We start from the raw sequence: 23,918 nt of genomic DNA on the forward strand, positions 1-23,918 counted from the left end.
CAGCACTGAGCTAACCCCAGTTGCATCATCCACATTTCAGGCTGGGCCAGGAGGGATCTTTCTGCAGCAGGGCCCGGTTGAGAAATGGCCGGGGAGGGACACATTAACACACAAATACACATTTTTTTAGCTTGCATTTCGTGGGTTTATCAGCAGAATCTTGAAATATTGCAGGTGGGAAAAATGTTCCACAGAGTTTGTAACTTCCTTTGTGTCTCAGGCTCTTTAAGAGCTTTGCTTTCTTTCACGTGTGAGGATTTTCTTGCGTGTTTCAAACTAGGGCTTTTTTAGAAGAATAATTTGTACGTGTATTTTACCAGTCCTTTTGTAAGCCTGAAGAGGCAGGTGGTACTTGCAGAGGTCCTGCAGACGTGGTTGTTAAGCTTTACTTAACACATGAAACGTTTGGATTTTAGGTGTGGATGCTGACAGGGGATAAGCTGGAGACAGCCACGTGTACAGCCAAGAACGCTCATCTGGTGACACGGACACAGGACATCCATATATTCAGACTAGTGAGTGACACCCACAGCCCCTGTCTGAAGGGGCCCAGACTCTGGGACAGGAGGGCTGTGAGATCACAACTGTATTCCAGCAGGGTATTTTTATTCTTTCGACCCAGCTTTCTACCCCGAGTTTCTGTTTCTGTGACTGCGTGCCCTAACCCAGTGTGCTGCCTGTCCTGGCTGTGTCCCTTTTGTTCCCTCTGGGATTCCTTGCTGTTTCCTCATGCCAGTGAAGCACACCTTGCTCAGTTCCATCCTCCCCCAGGTGACAAACCGAGGAGAAGCCCACCTGGAGCTGAACGCCTTCCGCCGCAAGCACGACTGTGCCCTGGTCATCTCGGGGGACTCGCTGGAGGTACTGATGCCTTAAGTGTTAGCTTTTATATTTTCCACATTCTGTACTGCATTGGTATGTAGCTCTGAACTCCATATGAAGTGTCAGCAGCTCTCCTCACAGCTCAGGCACACAGAACAATCCTTTTCCAGCCCCAGAACCAAGGACACCACTGCAGCTTCAGCCCCAAAAAGTGCAAACAACAGGGGATGGAGGAGAGCAACCTGGGAGGATGGGACTGCATCCCCTGGAGCTGGAATTGGACAATGAACCCCAATATGGAAATGGACCAAAACTTACAAAAGTGTGAAAACTCGTGACACGCTGTCCATCTTGGGTCCATCTTGGGCAGAGCCATGGCCAGGCTCTTGTGCTGCCCAAGATATATCCTTTGAAGGAATTTTAATGAATCCTTCCCTTAATAAAGTATTTATTTAGTTTATTTATAGTCTAGTTTATTAAATCTCTGCTGTCTAGCCTCTGTTCTAGGGAGCCTCTCAAGGCATCAGTAGGAGCAGCCCCGGAGCCCAGGCTGGAGAAAGCCTGGTGCCCACCGAGCAGGTGTAAGCCAGGTGTGTGCTGTGTGTAAACCAGGTGTGCCTGAAGTACTACGAGTACGAGTTCATGGAGCTGGCGTGCCAGTGCCCCGCTGTCGTGTGCTGCCGCTGCGCCCCCACGCAGAAAGCCCAGATCGTGCGGCTGCTGCAGGAGAGGACGGGCAAGCTCACCTGTGCCGTGGGTGAGTGACAGCCACCAGCAGGGGCCACGGAGAATGGCAGCTGCCAGTTCTTCCCTTTGACTGAACAGCCTCACGTCATCTCACGTTGTAGCAGCCAGAGGCCCTGCAAGGCCTCCCTGGCGGTCACTTGCCTAAGATAAGAAATGCCCAGTCATGATGACTGGACCAGAGTAGCCCCTCTTCCACATTCGGACCCTCGTTATTTCTCTGTAAGACTATAGGTCATATTCGCCCTGACCCTGGCTATTGGACAATTCCCAACACCCCTGAACCCTATATAAAGCCCCATTTCTGCCCAGTTTGGCAGAAGAGCTGTCACTGGGACCCTTCACAGGAGCTGCCAATAAAGACACTGCTGTGGAACCTCACACAGCCTTCTCCTCTCTCTCTCCCTGCATCTGCCCGGGGCACCTTAGCAAGCAAAGAGCTGAAATCACTGAAGAGCTGAATTCACCAAAGAGCTGAGCTGCTTGCTAAGATTACCCGTGGCTGGGAGCTTGCCTGAGGGACCTGGACAGGTTGTGCTTATCAGCCCAGCGCTATCCGGGACACCTACGGCAGCGGGGGTCGGACGGACCCCGGGAACCCCAGGGTGATGTCACACCTCCTGGAAATGGTCATTTAGGGAGCGGTGGTTTTGTGGGGCAATAGAGAAAATGATTGAATTTTTGCACGTGGAAATCCAGTGCCAAACTCCTCATCACCCTTTCAGGTGGCATCTTTGCAAAGCAGAGTTTGAACCTCATCTGTTCAATATTAACCACCACTGTTAATCTGAGCTGTGTTGCAGCATTGTAGATGTAATGGTGCCACCTGCAAGTGAATACATCAATCACTGATCTGGGAGTCTATTAAAACAAAACTTAAGAGCTTAAATTCATGATTTCTGTTTAAAATCCTCCTTTTGTTGATTGGGTTAAGTGTTTCTTATAATATTCCAGTGTGCTGCAGACGACTTTGGGGTTGCAGGTTGCCCCTGTTGCTTAACTCCCAGTTTTGTTTGTGCTCTGCCCTGCAGGTGATGGAGGGAATGATGTTAGCATGATTCAGGAGGCTGACTGTGGTGTTGGAGTTGAAGGAAAGGTGAGATTACCTCATCTTTAGTGGGAATTTCCGTGGCCAGTTTTCAAACAACTCTTAAATGAATCCTCAGATATTTGTGCGAGAAAGGGAACAAGCTCCCACAAGAATCATCATCAGACCAGTAGCCCTATAATGAGAAATAATTTGTCTACAAAGGAGACTACTGTTAAAAGCAGTTCAAATTCATTATTTGGTTCTTGGCAGAATCCCTGAATTTGTACCCTCATGGTTAGTTTTGGGGGTTTTTTGCTGCTCCAGGTGCTGGAGTTATAATTACACTGATAAGATATACCCTACATGCACAATTAAAAACTGCTCAAATTAGTTTGCAAAACAAACTGTGGGTTAGAGCTCTGATTCCTGCACCTGGGGCTGTGTGGAGCTGCAGGACTGGATTGGCAACAGCAGACAGACTCTGCTTGCAGTGAGCCAAAATTGTGTGAACTTTCGAGACTGAGAATTTGTTCAGCACTGACTTGATAGGAGTGTCACATTAACATGTGTGTTGTGAATCAGAATCCGGAGATTGCTTAGAACTGGAGGCCAAGGTTCAAATGGGAATTCTCCTCATATTTTTGCTCTTTGCTTAAAACCCACAGTGGAAGGAGAAGTACTGAGGCAATGCTCTCCCTCACCTAACATACTGCAAATATTCCTGGAAATTCTGTCAGTGATAACTCAATAATAACATGATATTCTTTGTTTCCAGTGCTGAAATGGTTTCACTGTGCTTTTCCTTGCTCTTGTTCCCAGGAAGGGAAGCAGGCATCGCTGGCAGCTGATTTCTCCATCACTCAGTTCAAGCACCTGGGTCGTTTGCTCATGGTCCATGGAAGGAACAGCTACAAGAGGTCTGCAGCCCTCAGCCAGTTTGTGATCCACAGGAGCCTCTGCATCAGCACCATGCAGGTAAATGGGCTGCCAGGAGGGGCTTTCCAAAAGAGGTGGAGAAGCCAAATCATAAAGGAAAGGTCTTGTGTCTCATTTGGAATGCTGCTCTTTCTTCTCCTGAACATTTTCATGGGTTTGGACTTGAGGCTGTTACTTTGATATGAAAACACGTGAGAAAATTACTGGTATTGGACAAATACCAGCAACTGCTCCAAAGGAGTAAAAAGGGTTGATATTCCATTAGTCTGTCTTCATTTCAGGAACTGGGAGAGCCCACTGTAAGAATGTTCCAGTTTGAACAGTATTTTTACACAGTATTTCAGTGTCTAAAGAGTTAATTTCTTTTCTAGGCTGTCTTCTCATCAGTGTTTTACTTTGCTTCAGTTCCTCTCTACCAAGGCTTCCTCATCATTGGGTAAGAGCTCACTCTTTACTGGTAACGAGGAAAACCTCTGCACAACGGACACTTTTGGGCTGGTTGACATGCAAGCCACGCACATCTCCACTCTGCTCACAGCGCTGCTTCAGGAGCTAGATGTGAGCCTTGTCCCCTTCCAGTGCAGACACTTGCAGAAACCTTCCAGCAGGATGGTTTGTCATGTTTGTGGAGCAGCCCATCCTCCAGGAATGTTCCTTTGATCCCAGTGAGAAGCAGAGGGACAGCTGTTCTGGGCTGGTGTCTGCACAGCAGTGAGAGGCAGTGCCAGGAAGAGACAACCCAACCTTAGTTTCTGTCCAAAAACTGTCTAAAACAGGGCATTGCAACTGTAATCCCACTATGACTTTTTATACTTTTAAGTACTTAATTTAAAAACCAGCAAATTCACCTCCATTGCCTTCTGGTGCAAACAGGATCAGACCTGAGCTGCAGAGCAGACTTTGGATGGGCACAGGTCAGTCCTTGGCTCCTTTAAGAGCCCACTGCAGTACTTGAACCAGTCACTTGTGTATGAGTGTTCCTGATCAAAAGTCACTCAAAAGGCCAGTCCTGATGGTTTCTCCCTACCTGCAGAACTCTTGTGTGCTCCATTTGCCAGTTTTTATAATGTGTACATTATTGGGCACTTAAAGAATATGGTATTTCCTTTCTGGAGCCTAGCATTTGTTTGCTCATCTCCACCTGAGATAATTTACTGGTCTCCTGCCTTCTTCCCAGGTACTCCACAATTTACACCATGTTTCCCGTGTTTTCTCTTGTCCTGGACAAGGATGTGAAATCTGAAGTTGCAATGTTGTACCCAGAGCTCTACAAAGATCTTCTTAAGGTATGGGACACTCTTGTTTGTGTGTTTTGCTTGAAGGCAAGATCCTCATCTTGATTTGAAACTGTAAATGTGTAAAGTCAAATATATTGCCAGGAGGTCTAGAACTTTATCAGGCATTTTCAAGCAAAATTCTGTTAAAGTCAAATTTCAATCAACAGATAGAACAAGAATTCCTGGCAGTTGTTTATTGAATGCTGCATGAAATGCAATTTATTAGAAACGGCTGGGCAAGTAGAAGTTCCATTCTGTGGGAAACTCTAGGGATTTAATATTACCAATTTGTTCCATAATAAAGGGAAAGAGAAATTGCTGGGGATTTGGCACTGTCCTGAAGCCAGAAAATGGAAGAGGGGAAGGGATATACTCATTTGATGGGGGCAGGGGGTTATCCCAGAGTTTCTTCAGTAGAGATTTGACTGGAGCATGATCTAAAGGTTTGCTTGCTGTGCCATTTTTGTAGCTTTAGCATGTAAGTCAGGTCCTTCTCCTTAAACAAAGAAAACTTTATTTTATGTTTAGCATAGAAATACCAGGAAGGTAAATCTTGTCTTAGGTTCCTTTTTAATTTTTTTTTCTCCCTCCTGGAAAATGTTTTGAATAACTGGGGTATGCAGCCTGGGAACATCTTTCTCAGTTGGAGGAAAGGGTGGACTGAGTCTTCCCCAGATCCTTTCCCTCAAGGATTCCTGTTAAACAGATACTCTGAGAAGCACAGCCTGTTTTTCCAGAGCCTCAATAAGTCTCCATCTGGTTTCACTTGGATGTTGTCTCTTATGTCATAAACCACTAATTCTTCAACCATCCTTAGGCCTGGTCTAAACATAGGGGGTTTTGTGCTGGTATAGCTGTGTTGGCTGGAGATGGATTTTTAAAATCTATCTGCCTTCAATATGAGGGTGATTTGTGTGTGTCTAGAAATACAGTATTAATGTGTGCACACATCTTCTGTTTCACAGAACGGTGATTGAGCTCCTGAGGCATCTTTGCACTGAATTAATTGTGTGTGCAGTGAGGGCCAGGTTGTGCTGGGGGAGCCCTGAGCTTTCACAGCCCCTTCATGCACTCAGAAAAATGAGAATAAAGGGGCACTACCTCAGCGTTGCTTGATTTGTTTTATTTTCTTTTCTTTTCCAAAGCACCTTCCAATTATCTTCTTAATTTCTAAGTTGATCAATAAGTGAATTTTCATAAAAGAAAATCCCAATGGAGCTTTGTCTTTTTTTTCCCCCACCCAGGGACGACCGTTGTCCTACAAAACGTTTTTAATCTGGGTCTTGATAAGCATTTATCAAGGTAAGAAATCAACTTGTGCTTTGCCTTTAGATGTTGTAGTGTGTGTGGCTGTCTAAGTTTTGGTATTGCAGAAGTTAAGTAAGGCACGAAATGAATTTCCCAAAGCATCCTTGTGGTGATGAATATATATTTTTTTTGTCTCGGAAAATGTCGGTAGCGTTACCAAAGGAGAAAATTATCTAAACCCAAATATTGGCAGTAATTGGTCAACCCTGGGATGTAGAATTCAAACCATTGTGCCTCTTCCCTCAGAACCATCCACTCTGTGCAAGTCCCTTGCAGTGCTGTAGTTACCCCATCTGTAAAGCAGAGCTCATCACTCTCCCTCCCCTTCTTTTGGGAAGAGTTCTCCAATCTATGGATTTTCAGGTTTTTGTCAACATGGAAAATGCAGCATCTGTAGCCTTCTGTATTTTATCCAAAAATGGAAGTGGCAAGAGTTCTGGTTGCTTCTCAGGCATCTGTGATTCAGGGTCACAGTCAAGCTCACGTTCTTGATCATATCTCATACACTCTAATTAGGCTGCTAAAGCAATTAAGTAAATGCCTTAATTACAATGCATTTTCAACAGTGGATGTAGTAATTTGGGTACATATCTAAGAAGGTATTTTCTTTCATTTTGTCTTTTTTTTTTTTAATCAATTACCCTCAAATTCAAATTCTCTTTATAAGTATTAATCAGGGAATTGTAGAAAACAGGTCAATAATGTGGAGCTGAAAGCTGACATGGCAAAAGTCCTTGTTTTCTCTTTATCAACAAGAGTGATAATAAGGGGTCAAAATAACCAGGTAATTCTTACAGACTTAATTGACATTGCCATCCTCAGCAGGGAGTGAATCTAGGAGTCTAAAATCTCTGTTAGCTTTATTTTCTGAAGTCTGTCACGGGCATCCTACAACAGGGATCGACAGCTTGGGATGCTGAGTAACACAATGGCAAAGCCAAGGCATTGAGAGAACACTCCCAAGTGGTGGAAGGCTGCAGCCAGAGGGTGATGCACAGGGGGAAAGATTCCTCCTTGAGCTAAGAGCACTCTCTGGTTACAGGGTTTGGTTAAAGTGACTTCACCAGTGCTCTGCTCAAGAACCAGCAAACAGCGGCCAAACAACGGGGCCAGTTGCTAGCAGAGATGAGCCCGACCAAAACTTGAGCAGTCCGAAAGTTTGGAAAGTTCACAGCTGGGTTTGAACTCTGTGGCTCGAGCTGGGTTCCCTCGCAGGTTTTCCCTTCCGGAGGCGGCCTGAGTGATGGATGTTGGTGTGGATTACTCATGCTGCTCACATGAGTTATTTGTGCAGGTGGCCTGGAGAAGCCCTGCCAGCCAGTATAGGAGCACAAACAATGCCTCGTTAGCAGAGCTTTAATGGGATTCTCTTAGGGGGAGGGTAGAGGGGAGAGACCTCGGCCCAGGCAGTGCAAATTGAGCCTCACTTGTATCCACTGAGCTTTTCAACACTTGGCTCCTCTTGGCACCGAGGCAGTGTGGTAGGATATAGAAGAATTTGATATCTTTTAGCTTCTGAGTAGTGACCAAGTGCTTTTGTGGGAGGATAGAGTTTCATGATGTTAGAGATCTCCATTTGCCAAAACAGCATGTATTAATTTCCTATCTCCATGTGTCTATGAGCATGATAGACTGTTAGAAAACGTTGGGTACCTCTGCTGTAACTTTTCCCTGCCTTCTCATCAGTTCTGTCTCCTAAATAGTAACTGATTTGTTGTCATTGCATTCATCAGGTTTCATGAAAAACAGCCTCAAGATAGGATTGTTTCAGCCTTTCCAAGACCTAACTGTGGGTTTTAGAGCTGAGCCTGGTGTTTGACTGAAATAGCTCCATTCCCTTGCAGGTAGCATCATCATGTATGGAGCACTCCTCCTCTTTGAATCCGAATTTGTGCACATTGTTGCCATTTCCTTCACGTCCCTGATCCTCACCGAGCTGCTGATGGTGGCACTGACAATCCAGACGTGGCACTGGCTCATGATCGTGGCTGAGCTGCTCAGCCTCTCCTGCTACATCGCTTCCCTGGTCTTCTTGCACGAGTTTATTGGTGAGGTTTAATGCTCTCCTCCAGTCAGTTCATGGCCTGGGTGGTAACAGGACTGAACGGAGCAAAAGGCTCTTGGTGGGGCCAGCAGTAGGCACAGTGGTACCACAGTAAGCTCTGTGTGATTTGAAGGCTCTTGGAAGATATTTTATGGTTTCTTCCCACAGCAAAATACTAGAGAAGGTAAAGGTGGCCAGCAGTGTACGCTACCCGGTGAATCTCATCTATTCTTTGACCTCCAGCATGTGTCAGCTGTCTAATGTAGCATTGACCTTTATTTCCATATGGGAATTTGAGATGGAAGGTTGAAGTCTCTGCTGCTGGATTGAAAGATTTGGTCTTTTAAACTGGGAGAAGGAGCTGCCTCCTAAAACTTACCTTATTTTATCTGTTCACTGGGACCATTCTCTTAGGGGTTTGGTTGTTGGTGTTTTAGTTCCCTGAAGCAGAGGTAATTCTATTCCCTGGGTAGAGGAAGAAGGGTGAGGAGTTCCAGATTCCCCCAGTAACTCTTGAGTTGCAAATATCAGAGCCATGGGCTTGTTCAGTGTTCATTCAGGAACCACAAGATGTCACTGCTTCTTCCATAAAGCTCTTTCCTAACTGAAGGCAACAGGGATCACTTCCCCCTGGCTGGCTCTGTCTCTTGCATGTGGTTATACCAGTTCCATTTTGAACGATGCTTTAACTCTTTTTGTAAAGGTTCTGAGGTGTTTTGAGTCAGGAGCTGTGTTTGCTGGGCTCAGCCAAGCAGCAGAGGCAGCTCCCAGAGCGGGAGGACATGCAGTGCTTGGCAGTGCCAGGAGGATGTCCCTGTTTCAGGTGGGGTTTGGGAGGGCAGTTACCTGTGAGGAGCCAGATATCGTATGAGCTTTGATCTTGGAGGTGGGGCAGCTTTAAGAATGGTAAAATCATAGAATGGCCTGGGTTGGAAGGGAGCTTAAAGATGATCTGAGTCCAACCCTGTGCCATGGGCAGAAGGAAGCAGTGGTGGATTGAGCTGCTTTTCTGCACCCCTTCCCAGAAGGTCCTCCCCATGGTCTTGACTCTGTGCTTGTTTCTCCACACAGATGTTTACTTCATTGCCACCTTGTCGTTCCTGTGGAAGGTCACTGTCATCACCCTGGTGAGCTGCCTGCCCCTCTACGTCCTCAAGTACCTGAGACGGAGGTTTTCTCCCCCCAGCTACTCGAAGCTCACGTCCTAGGGCTGCTCCTGGCACACAGAGACAGACATTGCCCAGGGCCCAGAGACAACCCCCAGCTGTTCCCACAACGAACACGTCCCGTCCCTGCCTCAGGACCCCGTGGTGATCTCTGTTCCCTGGTGCTGTAGGGAGAGACTTCCAGACTGCCCTGGAAGAACCTAGCACCAACAGGGAGTGTTTGGAGGGTGGAGGCTCCGAGTTCATCCAGTTCTTGGCACTTTTGTTCTACTTAACTGGGGTCAAATGCATGGAACCGCGATGGCAATGGGTTTCTCTTGCATGGTTCAAAGTCTGTGGAAGCTGCTACCCGACCTTGGGATTTACATTTGACAAATTTAAAGTGAATTTTTTAAGTGTCTGTGCTGTTCTTTGCATTGTGTTACCTTTTTTTAAGTTTGTTATTCGTCCTTTTGATTCAAGTACTTACATTCTTTTTACATCTTGGAAATCCCTTAATGTAGGTGATGCACTACACTGCTGACAGCTGATTCCTGATTTATGGCATGTTGTTTCCATAATGGGGCTCCAGCCTGTCGGATCTACACACGCTGGAGAATCTGAGCGTGCCTGAGATTTTCCTTCCGTTGAAATGTGGTCACCCCAGTGATTTTGGAGGTATCCAGCCATTGATAAAGACAGAGAAGTGGTAGCTCAAAATGAGAGAGTTCAGTTTTGTTTAGCTTTTGTGCTTCCTGTTAAAAGGAGCAGTGACATAATAGTTTTACTCTGTATTTATTTGTGTAGGAGAAAATTATCTAAACTAAAGCAAATCCTCTTTGGAGCAGAACTTTGCAGTTGATCATCCTTGAAATGTGTCGACAACGTGAGAAGAGACTCGTACTGTTCTGCAGACAATGTGGCAGACGTGTCTCGAATCCTTGGAGACTGAAAGGAGAGGTCACAGAGCTGCTACTCCTCACAGCTCCATGAAATCTGTTTCCTGTTAGTGTGAAACTTTGAGGATGAGCTGCAAATAAGCAGAGGCATTCCTAGGTGGATGTTTTAATGACATGCTCCCTGCAGAGAGGCAGTTTTTGGAGCCTTGCACTTGCTTGACTCTAAAAACCAAACCTGAATCACAGCAGTGGGTTCATACAAAGGCATTAGGCTTGTGTGCAGAGCAAATTTATGTGTTTTTAATTTTCAAAAATTAAACTCAATGAGTTCTGCCATTATTATAAACTTTGGTCCATGTGATAATATCATGAGGAGAGCCACACATACTTGGGCTTCTACTGAGAGTAGAAGGACAGAGACTTACAGGGACCTTTTAGAGCTGGGTTGGTGCATCAAACACGGATGGGCTTTTAGTGGCAGCCATCCTTGTCTGAGGCTCTTCATTCTGTGCTAAATTACTTGCTTGCTGTCTTCTTCCCACATCAGAGAAACCATGGGCAGAGCTGGCACTGCTTGGTGCCCTTCCTCCTTGGCTGCCCAGGAGGGAAAGAGCCCAGGGCCTGAGCTCCTGTCCCAGAGCAGAGCCTGGGCTCCCTTCTGGGAAGTGGGCTCACAGCCTCCTGTGAATTAATTAATGCCATTTTGCTAGAAAAGTCCATAACATTGTCTTCATCATGACTGGATAGTGTTGGCCATATCACTGTCCCCAGACAGCATTTCACAGAATCATGGAATGGTTTGGGTTGGAAGGGCCCTTAAAGCCCACCCGGTGCCACCCCTGCCATGGCAGGGACACCTCCCACTGTCCCAGGCTGCTCCAAGCCCTGCCAGCCTGACCTTGGGCACTGCCAGGGATGCAGGGGCAGCCACAGCCGCTCTGGGAATTCCATTCCAGGGCTTGCCCACCCTCACAGGGCAGAACTTCTTCTCAATATCCCATCTAATGCGCTTTCATTAGTTTAAGTACAAGAACCAAGAATTCCTTTCGTCCCCAGGTGGTGACTGAGCAGCCCAGTCCCCGTGGGCTCTGGTGCCCAGCCCTGCCCCTCTCTCCTGTGTGTTGGTAGTTCAGTGTCCTGCAACAAAAACAGTGCCAAGCTACTGTGTGTAAATATCTGAGACATATAAGTGGTAGAATTCACTGTTTCCTCAAGTCAATACAGTTTACACTGAGTGGACCATATTTGCAAACTATTAACTTACACCAAGAAAGGGAGTGAACTGTGATTTCATTTATATTTATTGAATCATTAGTTTAGTAGCATATTTAGTAGAGCTGATAGTGATCTAGAGCTGTGTTTTGGGGTGTGGATTATGTTCTTTGCAGTTTGTGTTTTTGCACAAGGTAGTAAATCCAGAAGTCATTTCTGCCTGGATATACACTACATTTTTTCAAAGCGGTCAGAGACTAAAACTGCCATCTAACAAACAGCAGGAAAGAGGAACACTTCTCTTTTTCAAGTTCAGCACTTTATGTTTGCAACGCATTTCTCTTAAGTTATTTAAAAATGTTTTTAAAAGCAAAATTCAATACACATGTTCCTATTTACTGTACATTAAAATAAATGGATTCTCTGCTGGAAATTTCATCTTTTCCTCTAGTATGCTCATAATTTGTACTTTTGGGGAGTGAAGCATTGTTTTCTTCTTCTGTGTAGTATCTTGTCTGTGGCCTTAGTGTTCTTCCTTTATCTGCGTGGGTTGTGCTGTAGCAGTTCATGTGTGACCTGTGTGCTTTGGGGCTGCTCCAGGTGATGCCCTTGGGTGCCAGTGGAGTCTCACCGTGCTCCTGCTGCCCGTGGCTGCCAACACCCCGTGCTGAGCTGCTGCAGGAGGAGGTTTTGTGGCACACTCTGTTCTCTCCCTGCACCCCTGCAGCAATTCCAGGTGTGTCACAGCCCTCTCTCTCCCCTTACCTCTGGACTGCTCTCCTCCGCAGAGCTTGTCCTGTTCATCTGTGCAAACATTTGTTTAGCTCAGCTCGTGGGGCAGTGGAAACCCAGCACTGTGTGTCCCACAGTCTGTGCAGGGTCTGATGAGAGCTGGCTGAGGGGTGGTCAGGACCATCCCTGGTGTCCCCTCGGGGTGAGCACTGTGTGCTGGGGGCTGCAGCAGGGGTGTTCTCCTGTGCTCCCCAGAGCTGTCCCAGCCCAACCCCGGGACAGCCTCGGCCTCTGGAGCTGCCTGGGAAGCTGTGCTGGAGGTGAGCTGGGTTTGCCAGGGAGCTGCAGGTCAGAGGGGAGTCCCCGCAGCTGCTCTCTGGGCTTGTGTGTGAGAAAGCTGCTGCAGCTCTGCTGCTCTCAAGGCCCTGGTTTGCACAGGCAGGGCTCTGCCCCAGGGGTGTGACCCCCTGCCTCGTGCAGCTCAGCATCCTGGGCTGTTCCTGTGCCACTGGGCTCATCCCACAGCGTCTGGGGCCAGGCCAGGGCCCACTTCAGCAGGATGGGCTCTTTATTCATTATTAGTTATTTCATAAGGGTTAACCTCTGTGATTTGCATGAAATCCTGTGGTTCACAGCTTTGCCAATATGGTCCATTACTACTGCCTATGACAACTTGTGTACTTATATGCCTTTGAGAACATTTTTAATTGTTAAAATTGTTGAAAAAAATCAGTGTTAAGTTAATTTAATTTTTAATGGGGAAATGGATTCTGGTGTCAAAATGGTATTTACTGTGATGCTGATGTTTTGTACCTGTCATCCAGCTAAACAACCTGTAAATACCCCGAGTCAAGAGAAACATGAATGCCAATTATTTATTGTTCTGTGGAGTTAACATGTCGCAGATGTGTAAGACCTTAAAAGGGAATGTTGTAAAACAAGGTGGAAAAATAAATTTTATGCAACTTCTTTACTTCACCCCTGTATGATGCACCTGGTTAGTCCTGGTATGATCAGTCCCAGACGTGTGGGAATTGTCAGGATATGGGGAAGTTGTACCATGGGCCTTTAACCTGTCTGTGGGAAATTCATCTCCAAGAAGTGATCAGAGCTGCTTCGTTAAATTCTTTTTGGTTTTAGCAGGGCTGGTCATTGCTGCTAGCAGCCACTGCTGGGAATGAGGAGGGAATTTTCATTGGAGCACAGATCTGTCCTGCCCTGGAAAGAGCAGTGATGCATCAGGAACAGCTATTTTGGGCATGTTCTCATCCCTTGGACACTTGACTCAGTGAGTGGCTCGGCACAAGAGCTGTCCCAGGGTCAGGAGCAGGGGGAGAGGCAGGATTTAACACTGAATATTCTCCACAGGGGAAACGTCAATAATGGTGGGTACCAACACAGTACAGCAGTTTTCTACCAAAAATGTAATGGAGCCATAAACACTCTTAAAAAAAGAAAATGAAGAGTGCAATTGGATAAAGTAAATCTCTAACTTGGGACACTGTTAACTGAAAGCAGTGGTAAACTGTCCCTGGGATCACTGACCATCTATGGAAGTGTTTCTTTTAGATTCCATAGGACACAGATGCCCTTTTTAATGACTAACTTTTTTTTTTTTTGTATAAAGTAGTTAATGCAAATATTAAATAAACCATTTTTGTGATGTTTGCACACATCAAATGAATGGTCTAGACTCCAGAAATCACAGGAACAGACTTTGCTCCCAAGTGTTACCAATTTCCCACTCTAAATGGGTTACATAAGCCCTGGCTAGTGGTTCCTTTAATTTATGGATGGTTTCTTTTTAATGGTGAAATGTGTAATTTAAAAAGCTAGAAATAGTTTTTCTAAACTCACTCTGGAAGGGAAGGAGAATTTCAGCAATTTTTTTTTTCACCCAAACATTGCATAATAGTAGAAATATCAAAGATTTCCATGGGGTTTCATTCCATTCTTCATGTGGCTGTGGTCATGCAAGAAGTTTGAACACTGCAGGGGCTGGCAGATTTTTGGAAGTTCACACATCCTGGGGTAAGTTTTTACCAAAGAATGCCAGTGGCCTCGTTTTCCAAACTGGGCTTGTATTAGACACTGGTGTGTCTCTGGTTTTCCTTTTTTCTGAGGAGAAGGAATAGGTGCTGGCTGGAACTGGGTGTCTCGCTCTGGCTCTGAGCCTGATGGAGCTGTAGAGGCCTCCCTGCACACGAATAATTTGGGGAGAGGAAAACCTCGTTGAGCTGCTCTGTCCTCACCTTCAGCCACTGGCTCTTCGTCCCTGCATTGCTGTGGCATTAAATAATTGTCTTACATCTTCACTGGAGGGAGGGAACAGCTCCTGTTCCCCTTTCCCAGGTAGGAGATGGGCCAGAGAGAACCAGTGGTCTGGGCTGGCCCCACAGGCAGAGCACAGGAAGCAAAAAAAAAAAATAATTTTTTTTGATGATAAGATTTTCTCAGCACCTTAAACATGGGAGTCAATTTTACAGGAAAGTTCCTTCTTCCACAGAGTATTCAGATGTCTGGTTTTAAATGAGAAATGTGATTGCAGGCTCTAAAAACCTTCTGATTGGGAGTGCTGATAAGCCCCAATCCAAACATTTCAGAGGATTCTCTTCTGTTTCTTCTGGAGCTGCAGACCCACATCACATCTGTGCTAAACGTAAGCGCCTGTGGGAGCAGCAGGGGAGGGAAGGCACCTCTGCAGCTGCACCGGCAGCCCAGGCAAAGCTGGAGTGTGCCAGCACCGAGTGCTGCTCCTGCAGACCCTGTTCAGGGGCACTTTCAAAGCTGAGGCTTCCTAAGGCCATGAGCATTTGATGGCCTTAAAACTCTCTGGGTTATGTGGTGCATCTCCAAAATTGTGCTGCTGTAATTAAAGTTAGAGATGATGAGCCTCTTGCAGGATCTGGCTGTGAGAAGAATGTCCTTCCCTCAGCTGCTCTTCCTCCCTTCGTGGCCCAAGACCCAAGTGGGTTACAAAAAGGGCTTTAAAATCACTGCATGGCCACTTTAACGCCTCCCTCTCTTGGCTTGCTGGAATTGTCCACGTAAGGCAGAATATTGTCTGCTCTTCAGATTCTCTCAGAAAGGAGGAGTAACAAGAACAAGCTGTGCAAAAGAATTTAACGCAGTAAAGATGGGGGTAATAGTCATTCTCATTTGTCCTTTTATGTGAAACAGATTTTATTTTAAATGTACACTCGGAGTAGCTTAACCATATCCAGAGAGTTGTTAACCAGGGTAAAAGCAGAGCTACCCAGAGGGTGAACTGAGCATGAGTGGAGGGGAGCAGGCTGCACTGAGTGCTGGTGCTCGCTCAGCTCAGAGCACACCTTGGTGGCACTGGGACACAGGGGTGTCCTGCCCTGTGCCGGTGGCAGGCAGCAGACTGACTCCTGTGCTGGAGGCGTGGCACTTCTGTGCCTGCCCTGTGCTGCCTCTGCTGCCTTTAAAACCTCACCTCCGACTCCTTTCGTACAGATGCCACCAGCCTGTGACAAAAAGTGATGCAAATTGCTATTGACCAGGACCCCTATTAAAAATAAGAACAAGTCAAATTTCCTGTAGTGGTCTCACTGGAGCATTTCCCTGCTCCAGCAGCAGCAGTGTCACTGCCATGGGGAGAAGCTGCACTCAAAACAGCTCTGGGAAAGGCAAGGGAGGCAGAACGCCTCTGCGCCTTTGTATTCTGAGATGAGGGTTTGGAATAAAAAGGCACATTTATAAGGATCAGCATTCCCCCTGTCAGATTTTAATACCTGATTTTTCCTAGAGACGCTCCAGAAGACAAATTCTGAGTGAAATCTGTGTTTGCAGCACTGACCCCTGAGGAGAGGAGCTTCCCAAAGCAGATGGACCGTGAGCACGGTGTTGGTGTCTCACTGGAAGGCCCAGGGCTGATGGAAAGGAACAGGTCCCACTCACCCACCCCTCACACAGTCCTCGGGTTTTGTTCAAGCCCCAGCTGAATTCTCGCCAGTGCTCATTGCTGAAGTGTGGAGTTAATTCTTACAAGTGCTGTGTTCTCCATAAATTGCCTTCAAAGAAAGGAACCTCCTGTTCTTCCCAGGAGAGTGCCAGCCACTTCCTCCAGCACCAAGGCGTCCCTGTGATGTCCCCTGCCAGGACCCTGGGTCCCTGGGTCCCTGTGATGTTCCCTGCCAGGTTCCTGGGTCCCTGTGATGTCCCCTGCCAGGACCCCGGGTCCCTGTCATGTCCCCCACCAGGAGCCCAGGTCCCTGTGATGTCCCCCACCAGGACCCTGGGTCCCTGTGATGTCCCCAACCAGTACCCCGGGTCCCTGTGATGTCCCCTGCCAGGTTCCTAGGTCCCTGCGATGTCCCCCACCAGGAGTCTGGGTCCCTGCGATGTCTCCCACCAGGAGCCCGGGTCCCTGTGATGTCCCCTGCCAGGAGCCCAGGTCCCTGTGATGTCCCCTGCCAGGACCCTGGGTCCCTGTGATGTCCCCTGCCAGGACCCTGGGTCCCTGTGATGTCCCCTACCAGGTCCCTGGGTCCCTGTGATGTCCCCCACCAGGACCCTGGGTCCCTGTGATGTCCCCCACCAGGACCCTGGGTCCCTGTGATGTTCCCCCGCCAGGACCCTGGGCCCCTGTGATGTCCCCTTCCAGGTTCCTGGGTCCCTGTGATGTCCCCCACCAGGTCCCTGGGTCCCTGTGATGTCCCCCACCAGGACCCTGGGTCCCTGTGATGTTCCCTGCCAGGACCCTGGGTCCCTGTGATGTCCCCCACCAGGACCCTGGGTCCCTGTGATGTCCCCCACCAGGACCCTGGGTCCCTGCGATGTCCCCTGCCAGGTTCCTGGGTCCCTGTGATGTCCCCCACCAGGTCCCTGGGTCCCTGTGATGTCCCCCACCAGGACCCTGGGTCCCTGTGATGTTCCCTGCCAGGACCCTGGGCCCCTGTGATGTCCCCTGCCAGGACCCTGGGTCCCTGTGATGTCCCCTGCCAGGTTCCTGGGTTCCTGGGTCCCTGTGATGTTCCCTGCCAGGTTCCCGGGTCCCTGTGATGTTCCCCACCAGGACTCTGGGTCCCTGCGATGTCCCCCGCCAGGAGCCCGGGCCAGCGCTGATTTACACAGCCCCAGCTCATCCTCCCCTCAGCTCCTGCTGCCCCTCCAGCCCTGGAGAACCGAATGCCACAAAGCCCGGTGAAAGCAGAGCCTGCAGGAAGTGCCAGGTGTTAACATCCAAGAGAAGGCTGACACGCTCGGCTGAGCCGGGATGGCAGGGCCCGGCCCAGGCAGGCCTGACCTAACGCAGAGGTTTATGGAGGGGGCAGGTAAGCACTAATTACGGACCCTGCACTCCATCACGGGCTGGCTTGTCAGCTTGACTTAGGCACTGAAGTGCCTACGGTCACACGGGGGGCTGCCTGCCCCTCTGCATAACTGGATGCAGTTGGCTCCTAAAGAAACGTGGGGAGTAAATCTGAGGTGCTGAAAGAAATACTGCAGCAGAAATTACACTGTGGGGAAGGTTTCATATGTGTTGGGGTGAATTAATGAATGGGTTTGGGGTTTTTGGAAAGAAAAAAAAACACAACAAACTTTGTGCACAAATACATAGTTTAAAATATATTCTCTTTCAAACACCAGCTATTTTAACAACAGTGTAAATCAGATTTTACAGACCACATATTTCAAGTATGAAGTTCATTAAATGTGTGAAATTCTAGATTAGCTGCCGGGTGTGGCCAGAGCCCCAGTAATGAATTGTAAATTCTGTTCAGGATATAATATCAGATTCCCTTGGCCTGGCGCTGATATGAAAGGACTAAAGCCACCTTTTCAAAACAGTCATAACCTTTCTTTATTATCTTTATTTAGTTTAGCCATCATATGCTATAATGAATGACTGCATCAGTGTTTCCATCCTGAACCTAATGCACAGGTGTTTAACTTCATTAATTTGTGGGTTTATTATTATTAAACCAACTTATGTCTCAATGTAACCGAAATTAATGCTATCAATTTATACACATTTTTTGCCAGTGCCCTGATAGTGGGTGGTTGGCTGCCTTTAGACTGAACAATATCACTCTAAAATACAATTCCCTTGGAATTTGTGTGGAAAAAATCGATTAATTAATGATGCTGTCCTCATTCCATAAGCCCTTCCATGAGCTGGGAGCAAGGCAGCAAAGGGAGCAGATCTCCCTTGTGCTGCTGTGTGCAGTGACATTTAGGGACAGATCTCAGAGGTGTCCAGCTCCACTGGACAGAGCAGGCAGGACAGAAATCTGGGTGTAGCTCCAGGGATGCTGTGGGTGGATCCAGCACGTGCCTCTGGACCTGCACGGCCTGGCCTTGCTGTTTCGTCCTCTCCCTTTCCCTCCTGCACCACCCAAAGGGAAGGAGGTTCACCAGCCGGCTCTAATCCTGATAGAGCCAATAACGGGCATTTTCCAGGTGGCTGGGCCTGAAAATCCAGGGCTAAGTAGAAGAATTGGCACCTCCTGCTCATGGCTGTTGGTCGGAGACCTCTCCCCAGAGCAGAATTTCCAGTGGTAGATGAAAATCAAGTTCTCATTTGGAGGAAATTCAAGCAGCTCTGGTTCCAGACCTGAAGGGCTCTGGATGAGTGGATTCCCTGGGCCGGTGGAGCTCAGGGCAAGATCAGGCACTCTGTAACTCAAGCAAGGGAGTGAATAGGTTATTGACACCAGTGCACGGCCAGGAACCAGCCTGGAGCGGCCCCAGGCTGTGAGGATGCTCCAGGCCTGCTCGGGAAGGGGAGGGAGCTGCCAAATTGCAGGACCGGGCACTGCTGGGGCCGGGAGGGGCAGTGAGGACACAGCCGAGTGTGGGAATCGTGCTCAGCCCCGCTCTGCAGCACGGCACGGACGTGTGCAGGCTGCTCCGGGAGCCCCGGGTGCGAGGGCACATTCGGGGAGAGCGGTATTTACTTTGGAAGGGCGAGCAGCTTTTGTCAGAAATACTTATTGTTGCTGTGAGACTGAAATACCTTTTGCAAGTGGAAAACAGAGATGTCTCCATGAAGTCTCTGATGATAAAATCCAGGCAGCTGCCCCAATGGCCTGAGAGCACATCCTCAGGAAGCCTTGATGCCTTATCTCCTAAAGAGCATGAGAAATAATAATAATTTAAGAAAATAATGGGGTTTATTGCCAAATGCCTGCGTGGAGCCGGGCAGGGAGGCTCATCCTCCGGCAGGGCGATGCTGTGGGTGGCTGCCAGGGGAAGTCGGGGACCCCCCCGGGGCCGGGACCCCCGGGACCGCGGCTCCCCCGAGCCCCCCGGGCCGGCCGCCGCTCTCCCCGGCCGCCTGCAGCTCTCCTCTGCCGGGCACGGAGCTCCTTGCTCGGCCTCCTGGGCTGCGAGCCCGGCGGTGAGCACCGGCCGGGCTGTCCCGGGGACAAGTTCAGCTTCCAAATCCACCCCCCGAGGCAGGGAGCTGCTCGGGGTCGGGGCCAGCAGATGCATCTCTCCCTGTCCCCGAAGGCAGGCATCCGCTGGGCACATCCCAGAGGGTGCCGTGGGCATGGGGGGTCGGTTTTTGGGGGGTAGGGATGCAGTTCAGAATGCGCCCCTAAAAGGAAGAGGAAGTATTCTCCTAAAGAGGGAATAAATAGCTAAAAAATATTAGCTATTAATAGCTCCCTACCTCCAAAAATAAAATCCCTTAGCGATACCAAAATAAGAAAGCAAAGGAAAGTCGGAGGTATTTGGCCTTCCTTTGAAAAAGGAGGCTAAAAATAACTATATATATATAAAAATCTCTCGTTTCTAGGGAAAGTCTCTGCCCCCGCATCCAGCTTGCACAGTTATATAAGACTTGAACTACATCCCCCTCTCCTCCGCGGCCGCTCACAACGCGCTGGAGCAGCGGCCAGATGGAGAAAGGTTCCGTCAGGAAAGTTTAACTCAGCGGGGAAGCTGCAGCCAGTGGAGGACACGATTCTCTCGCTGAACTCTCCAAAAGCCTTGGAAATCTTACAGTTGTGTCATATGCTGGTTTGGGGAATGCTAGTCCGGAGGCAGCCGCCAGCCCTCTTTCACTTCTTTATTTATTTATTTCTTTTTTTCGCGTTGCACTGAGTTTAATTTGGGTAGCAGGATTCAGCAGTTTTAAGTTGGAAAAAACTTAGTGGAAGAAGATATTTTAGGAAAAGCCTGTCATGTGAACTAGCGGGAGCCGATCAAACCGAGCTATTAAAAGAAAGACATTGTATTTTTAAACGGTGCAGCCTAGGGCAGCCAACCTGTGTGCCCAGAACCGCGGCCCGGGGCTGCTCCCCCGCGGCAGCTCCGCGTGGGCGGAGGCCGAGCTTTCCGTCGGGGTGGCCCATTCTCCGCTCGCTCCGGGATCCCCTTGGCCAGGTGCCCCGGCTTGTGCCCCCCTCCCACGCTCGCCCCCAGTTGGCCCCTTCCCGGCTCTGCTTCGCCGCCCCCCATCGCCCCAAGCCCCGTCCCCACTGCCCTGGGCGCTCCCCAGTGCAATTCTAACAGGGGGGACTGGGGTCACTGGTCAGAGCCGCAGCGAGGAGCTGGGGAGGCGGCGGAGGAAGCTGGCCTAATTACTTATTGCTCCCGACTATTAATTAATTACATTCGTTTCGCTCTCCACGCAAAGCAGCAGCTTTGGGAAACCTCGGTTTCCCTTAACCGTTCCCAAACAGGAATCCGGCGATTCCGACTGTGCTGCTGCCGGTGCTGGATGCGCTCAGAGCCGCCGGGGAGCTCAGGTGTGCCACCCGTGCCAGGAGTGTGGGGAGCTCAGGTGTGCCACCCGTGCCAGGAGTGTGGGGAGCTCAGGTGTGCCACCCGTGCCGAGGTGTGGGGAGCTCAGGTGTGCCACCCGTGCCGGGGATGCGGGGAGCTCAGGTGTGCCACCCGTGCCGGGGTGTGGGGAGCTCAGGTGTGCCACCCGTGCCGGGGATGTGTGGGGAGCTCAGGTGTGCCACCCGTGCCGGGGATGTGTGGGGAGCTCGGGTGTGCCACCCGTGCCGGGGATGCGGGGAGCTCAGGTGTGCCACCCGTGCCGGGGATGTGTGGAGCTCAGGTGTGCCACCCGTGCCGGGGATGCGGGGAGCTCAGGTGTGCCACCCGTGCCGGGGATGTGTGGAGCTCAGGTGTGCCACCCGTGCCGGGGATGCGGGGAGCTCAGGTGTGCCACCCGTGCCGGGGATGCGGGGAGCTCAGGTGTGCCACCCGTGCCGGGGATGTGTGGGGAGCTCAGGTGTGCCACCCGTGCCGGGGATGCGGGGAGCTCAGGTGTGCCACCCGTGCCGGGGCGTGCCGGGCCCGCCTGCCGAGCAGCGCCGGGGCTTTGCGGGACCTCGCCCGTGGATCACAGCTGCTCGTGGAGAGGGCTGTGCACGGGGAAAGTCTCCAGGTACGAGCCTGAGGGTCCGGTGCAACTTTCCGGCCCTGCCCCGCCATGCCAGGGCTCGGACAGGAACATCCTCACGGGACAGGGCTCAGCCCTGCGGGCCGGGGAGGAGAAGGCTCCCCGAGAGCCGAGGGGTGCCAGGGGGTTCCGCAGCGGGGCTCGGGGGGAGCCGTGGCCAGCGGGGTCCCCTGGCCGGGGCTGCCCCGCTCCCCGGGGGAAGCCGCTTGCATAACGGGCCCGCGGGGCTGGGGAAGGTATTTCCGCCCCGACGTGTCCAAAAATGACAGAGGATAGGAAAGTGAGGTGCGCTGAGTTTCCCTGGGCTGCCTGCAGTTGCTAGCCTGCAGGACAACAAACGCGAGCAGCAGAAAGTTTGATTGCGATACCTCCTTCGAGTCGATTTGGGGAGCGAGGGAGTGAAAAATGGAAATGCGGGGCGGGTGCCAGGCAGCCCTCCGCGCTCACCCGGCCAAGTCCGGCTGCCGTGACTCACCCGGGGCTCCGGCTGACCCCGGCGGCTCTCCCCGAGGGGCGGCAGAGCTGCCACCCTCCCGGAGAATCGTTTATATATGTGACCTCTGCATCCCTGCCGGAATGAACTCTGTGCGAGTGCAGTGCCGGTGCCTCGCACGGAGATAGCGAGCCCAGCGCCGGAGAGAGAGGCAGATGCTCCTCACACAGCAGTGAAAACCATACATTGTGAGACCGCCGCAGTTCATGACATCCCCGGCTTAATTGTCCTGTTTTCTTTTGCTTTATTTTCCTGTTTATACATAGGACATGTAAACACACACGGGTTGTCTTGGTTTCGGAGGCTTCCTTGGCTATTTCATTCTTGCTATGCTCCACGTGTATCAGTGGAAATCCATGGGGCTGCTCCTCTCCTAAATTGATCTAAAAATAGGAACAGAGAGGTCTGTGAAACGCCACTAAACAAATTCACCGATTCTTAATTTTTCTTTTCGTCTTTGTAAGAAGAATTGAGCCAATGGTAATTAGAAGCCAAAACCTGTGCCAGTAACAAGATGGGTATGAATAGAGTGCTGCTGAATTTAAAAGACATAAATATAAGCTGGGGACTTCGCTTTTCTGAATGATTTATTCAAAGGTAAAAGCAGCAGCAGCCTGAGCTTGTCTCTGCTGGGAAGAAGGAAAACTTCTGCACAGAAGCCCCGTTGCTTTGAAAGGCTTTGCAGTTCCTGCAAGTTTTGTTTAAAAAGCACACACTGGGATTTTTAACATCATCCATATTTCTTTCTTACTCGCTCTCTAACTTTCTGCTCAACAATTAAGTGCTTGTGCTGCAGACTGAGAAAGCCGCAGAGCTGCCTTGGCCCGGAGCTGGGAGACGTCATGGATTCCTGAGTGTGAAGTTGCAGGAAAGCCCTCAGTTTGGGAGATGGAGGCGATCCAGGGGTTTCCATGGCACTGGGATAAACAGGAGGAAACAGTGAGGGAATCCCGTTATTTTACAGCATTCAAAGACTATAAACACTCGGAGCAGGGAAGGAAGTGGCCTTTCCCTCTCTAGTAACCCTCATCTCAGAGCAGAGAACTGACTTCACTTCAGGAACACGCTCAGCCCAGTTCGGATCCCTCTTTGCACCTCCAAACACTTACTGAGGAGGCGAGCAAGAGGGGTTCCCTCTGTCCAGGCGGCACTGGTTGAAAATGGTTTAAAGGAGATTTTTTTTCCTTTTTTTTTTTTTTTGATTTTTTTTTTCTGCTATAGATTTTTTTTTTTTTTTAATTCCTGATGCAGAGAGAAACTGCCTGCAGGCTGGTACACTACCACCACATCATGAGGTCTATGGATCAAGGTAGGGTGTGACTGCTGCGTGTCGGGGTGCTGTGTGCGTGCGTGTCGCTCCCGTGCCGGGGCTCGGTCCGTCCCGCGGCTCCGGCCCGCTGGCAGGCGGGTGGGCAGGAGGGGTTCACGGCGAGAAGGGCCCTCGGGGAAGGGTCTGGGCTGGCTTTAGCTTTGGTTTGGTTTGAAGCGATCCGCCACGGCGATACAAATCTGTCTGGAGCAGCCTCTTTAAACTCCAGCCAGAGGGACTCTCCTCTTCCAGGCCATCTCCCCAGGAGTCTCGCTGACTAACCCGGCCGCTTAACCCTTGCGCCGCCTGCCCGGCTCGGGGGCTCGGGGCGCCGCGGCGCTGCCCCGGGCCGGGGGAGGCTGCGGCGGCGCGGCCGGGCCGGGACTCGGCGGCCGCGGCCCCGGGGGTGCCCGGGGGTCCCGTCGGGGCCGGTGCCCGCGGCGCGGGGGCGCGGCCGGGCCGTGCAGCGGGCGGGGGTCGGCGCCGGGGGCGGCGTGCGGGGCCGCGGGAGGAGGCAAGAGTTAACGCGGCGAGAGGAGGAGCCTGCCCCGCCGCCAGCCCCGTGCGCGGCCGCCC

The 23,918-nt window shown here is 50.1% G+C and overlaps 2 protein-coding genes and 1 long non-coding RNA gene across 4 annotated transcripts in view; all 3 read left to right on the forward strand.

Annotated features, from left to right (window-relative positions):
• ATP9A (ATPase phospholipid transporting 9A (putative)) overlaps nt 1-11,855 on the forward strand; it is a 47,197-nt gene extending 35,342 nt beyond the window's left edge. For both annotated transcript variants that reach the window (XM_068208084.1, XM_068208085.1), the window contains exons 19-28: nt 417-515; nt 772-861; nt 1,435-1,579; nt 2,598-2,662; nt 3,416-3,571; nt 3,904-3,968; nt 4,710-4,818; nt 6,054-6,111; nt 7,962-8,165; nt 9,233-11,855. In XM_068208084.1, the coding sequence (XP_068064185.1) occupies nt 417-515; nt 772-861; nt 1,435-1,579; nt 2,598-2,662; nt 3,416-3,571; nt 3,904-3,968; nt 4,710-4,818; nt 6,054-6,111; nt 7,962-8,165; nt 9,233-9,369 (1,128 nt within the window). In that variant the 3' untranslated portion in view covers nt 9,370-11,855. The remainder of the gene's footprint in view (nt 1-416; nt 516-771; nt 862-1,434; nt 1,580-2,597; nt 2,663-3,415; nt 3,572-3,903; nt 3,969-4,709; nt 4,819-6,053; nt 6,112-7,961; nt 8,166-9,232) is intronic.
• Nucleotides 11,856-18,520: 6,665 nt separating this feature from the next.
• On the forward strand, nt 18,521-20,369 carry LOC137484460 (uncharacterized). Its single transcript, XR_011004880.1, has 2 exons — nt 18,521-18,821; nt 19,921-20,369. It is a non-coding gene; the product is annotated as an uncharacterized lncRNA (long non-coding RNA).
• A 2,849-nt stretch (nt 20,370-23,218) lies between these two features.
• Nucleotides 23,219-23,918, forward strand: part of NFATC2 (nuclear factor of activated T cells 2) — an 86,013-nt gene continuing 85,313 nt past the window's right edge. The window contains exon 1 of the mRNA XM_068208073.1: nt 23,219-23,342. The gene's annotated coding sequence lies outside the window, so the exon portion shown is untranslated. The remainder of the gene's footprint in view (nt 23,343-23,918) is intronic.

Source organism: Anomalospiza imberbis, chromosome 17, assembly GCF_031753505.1.
Source record: "Anomalospiza imberbis isolate Cuckoo-Finch-1a 21T00152 chromosome 17, ASM3175350v1, whole genome shotgun sequence".
In the NCBI taxonomy this organism is placed as follows: Eukaryota; Metazoa; Chordata; class Aves; order Passeriformes; family Viduidae; genus Anomalospiza; species Anomalospiza imberbis.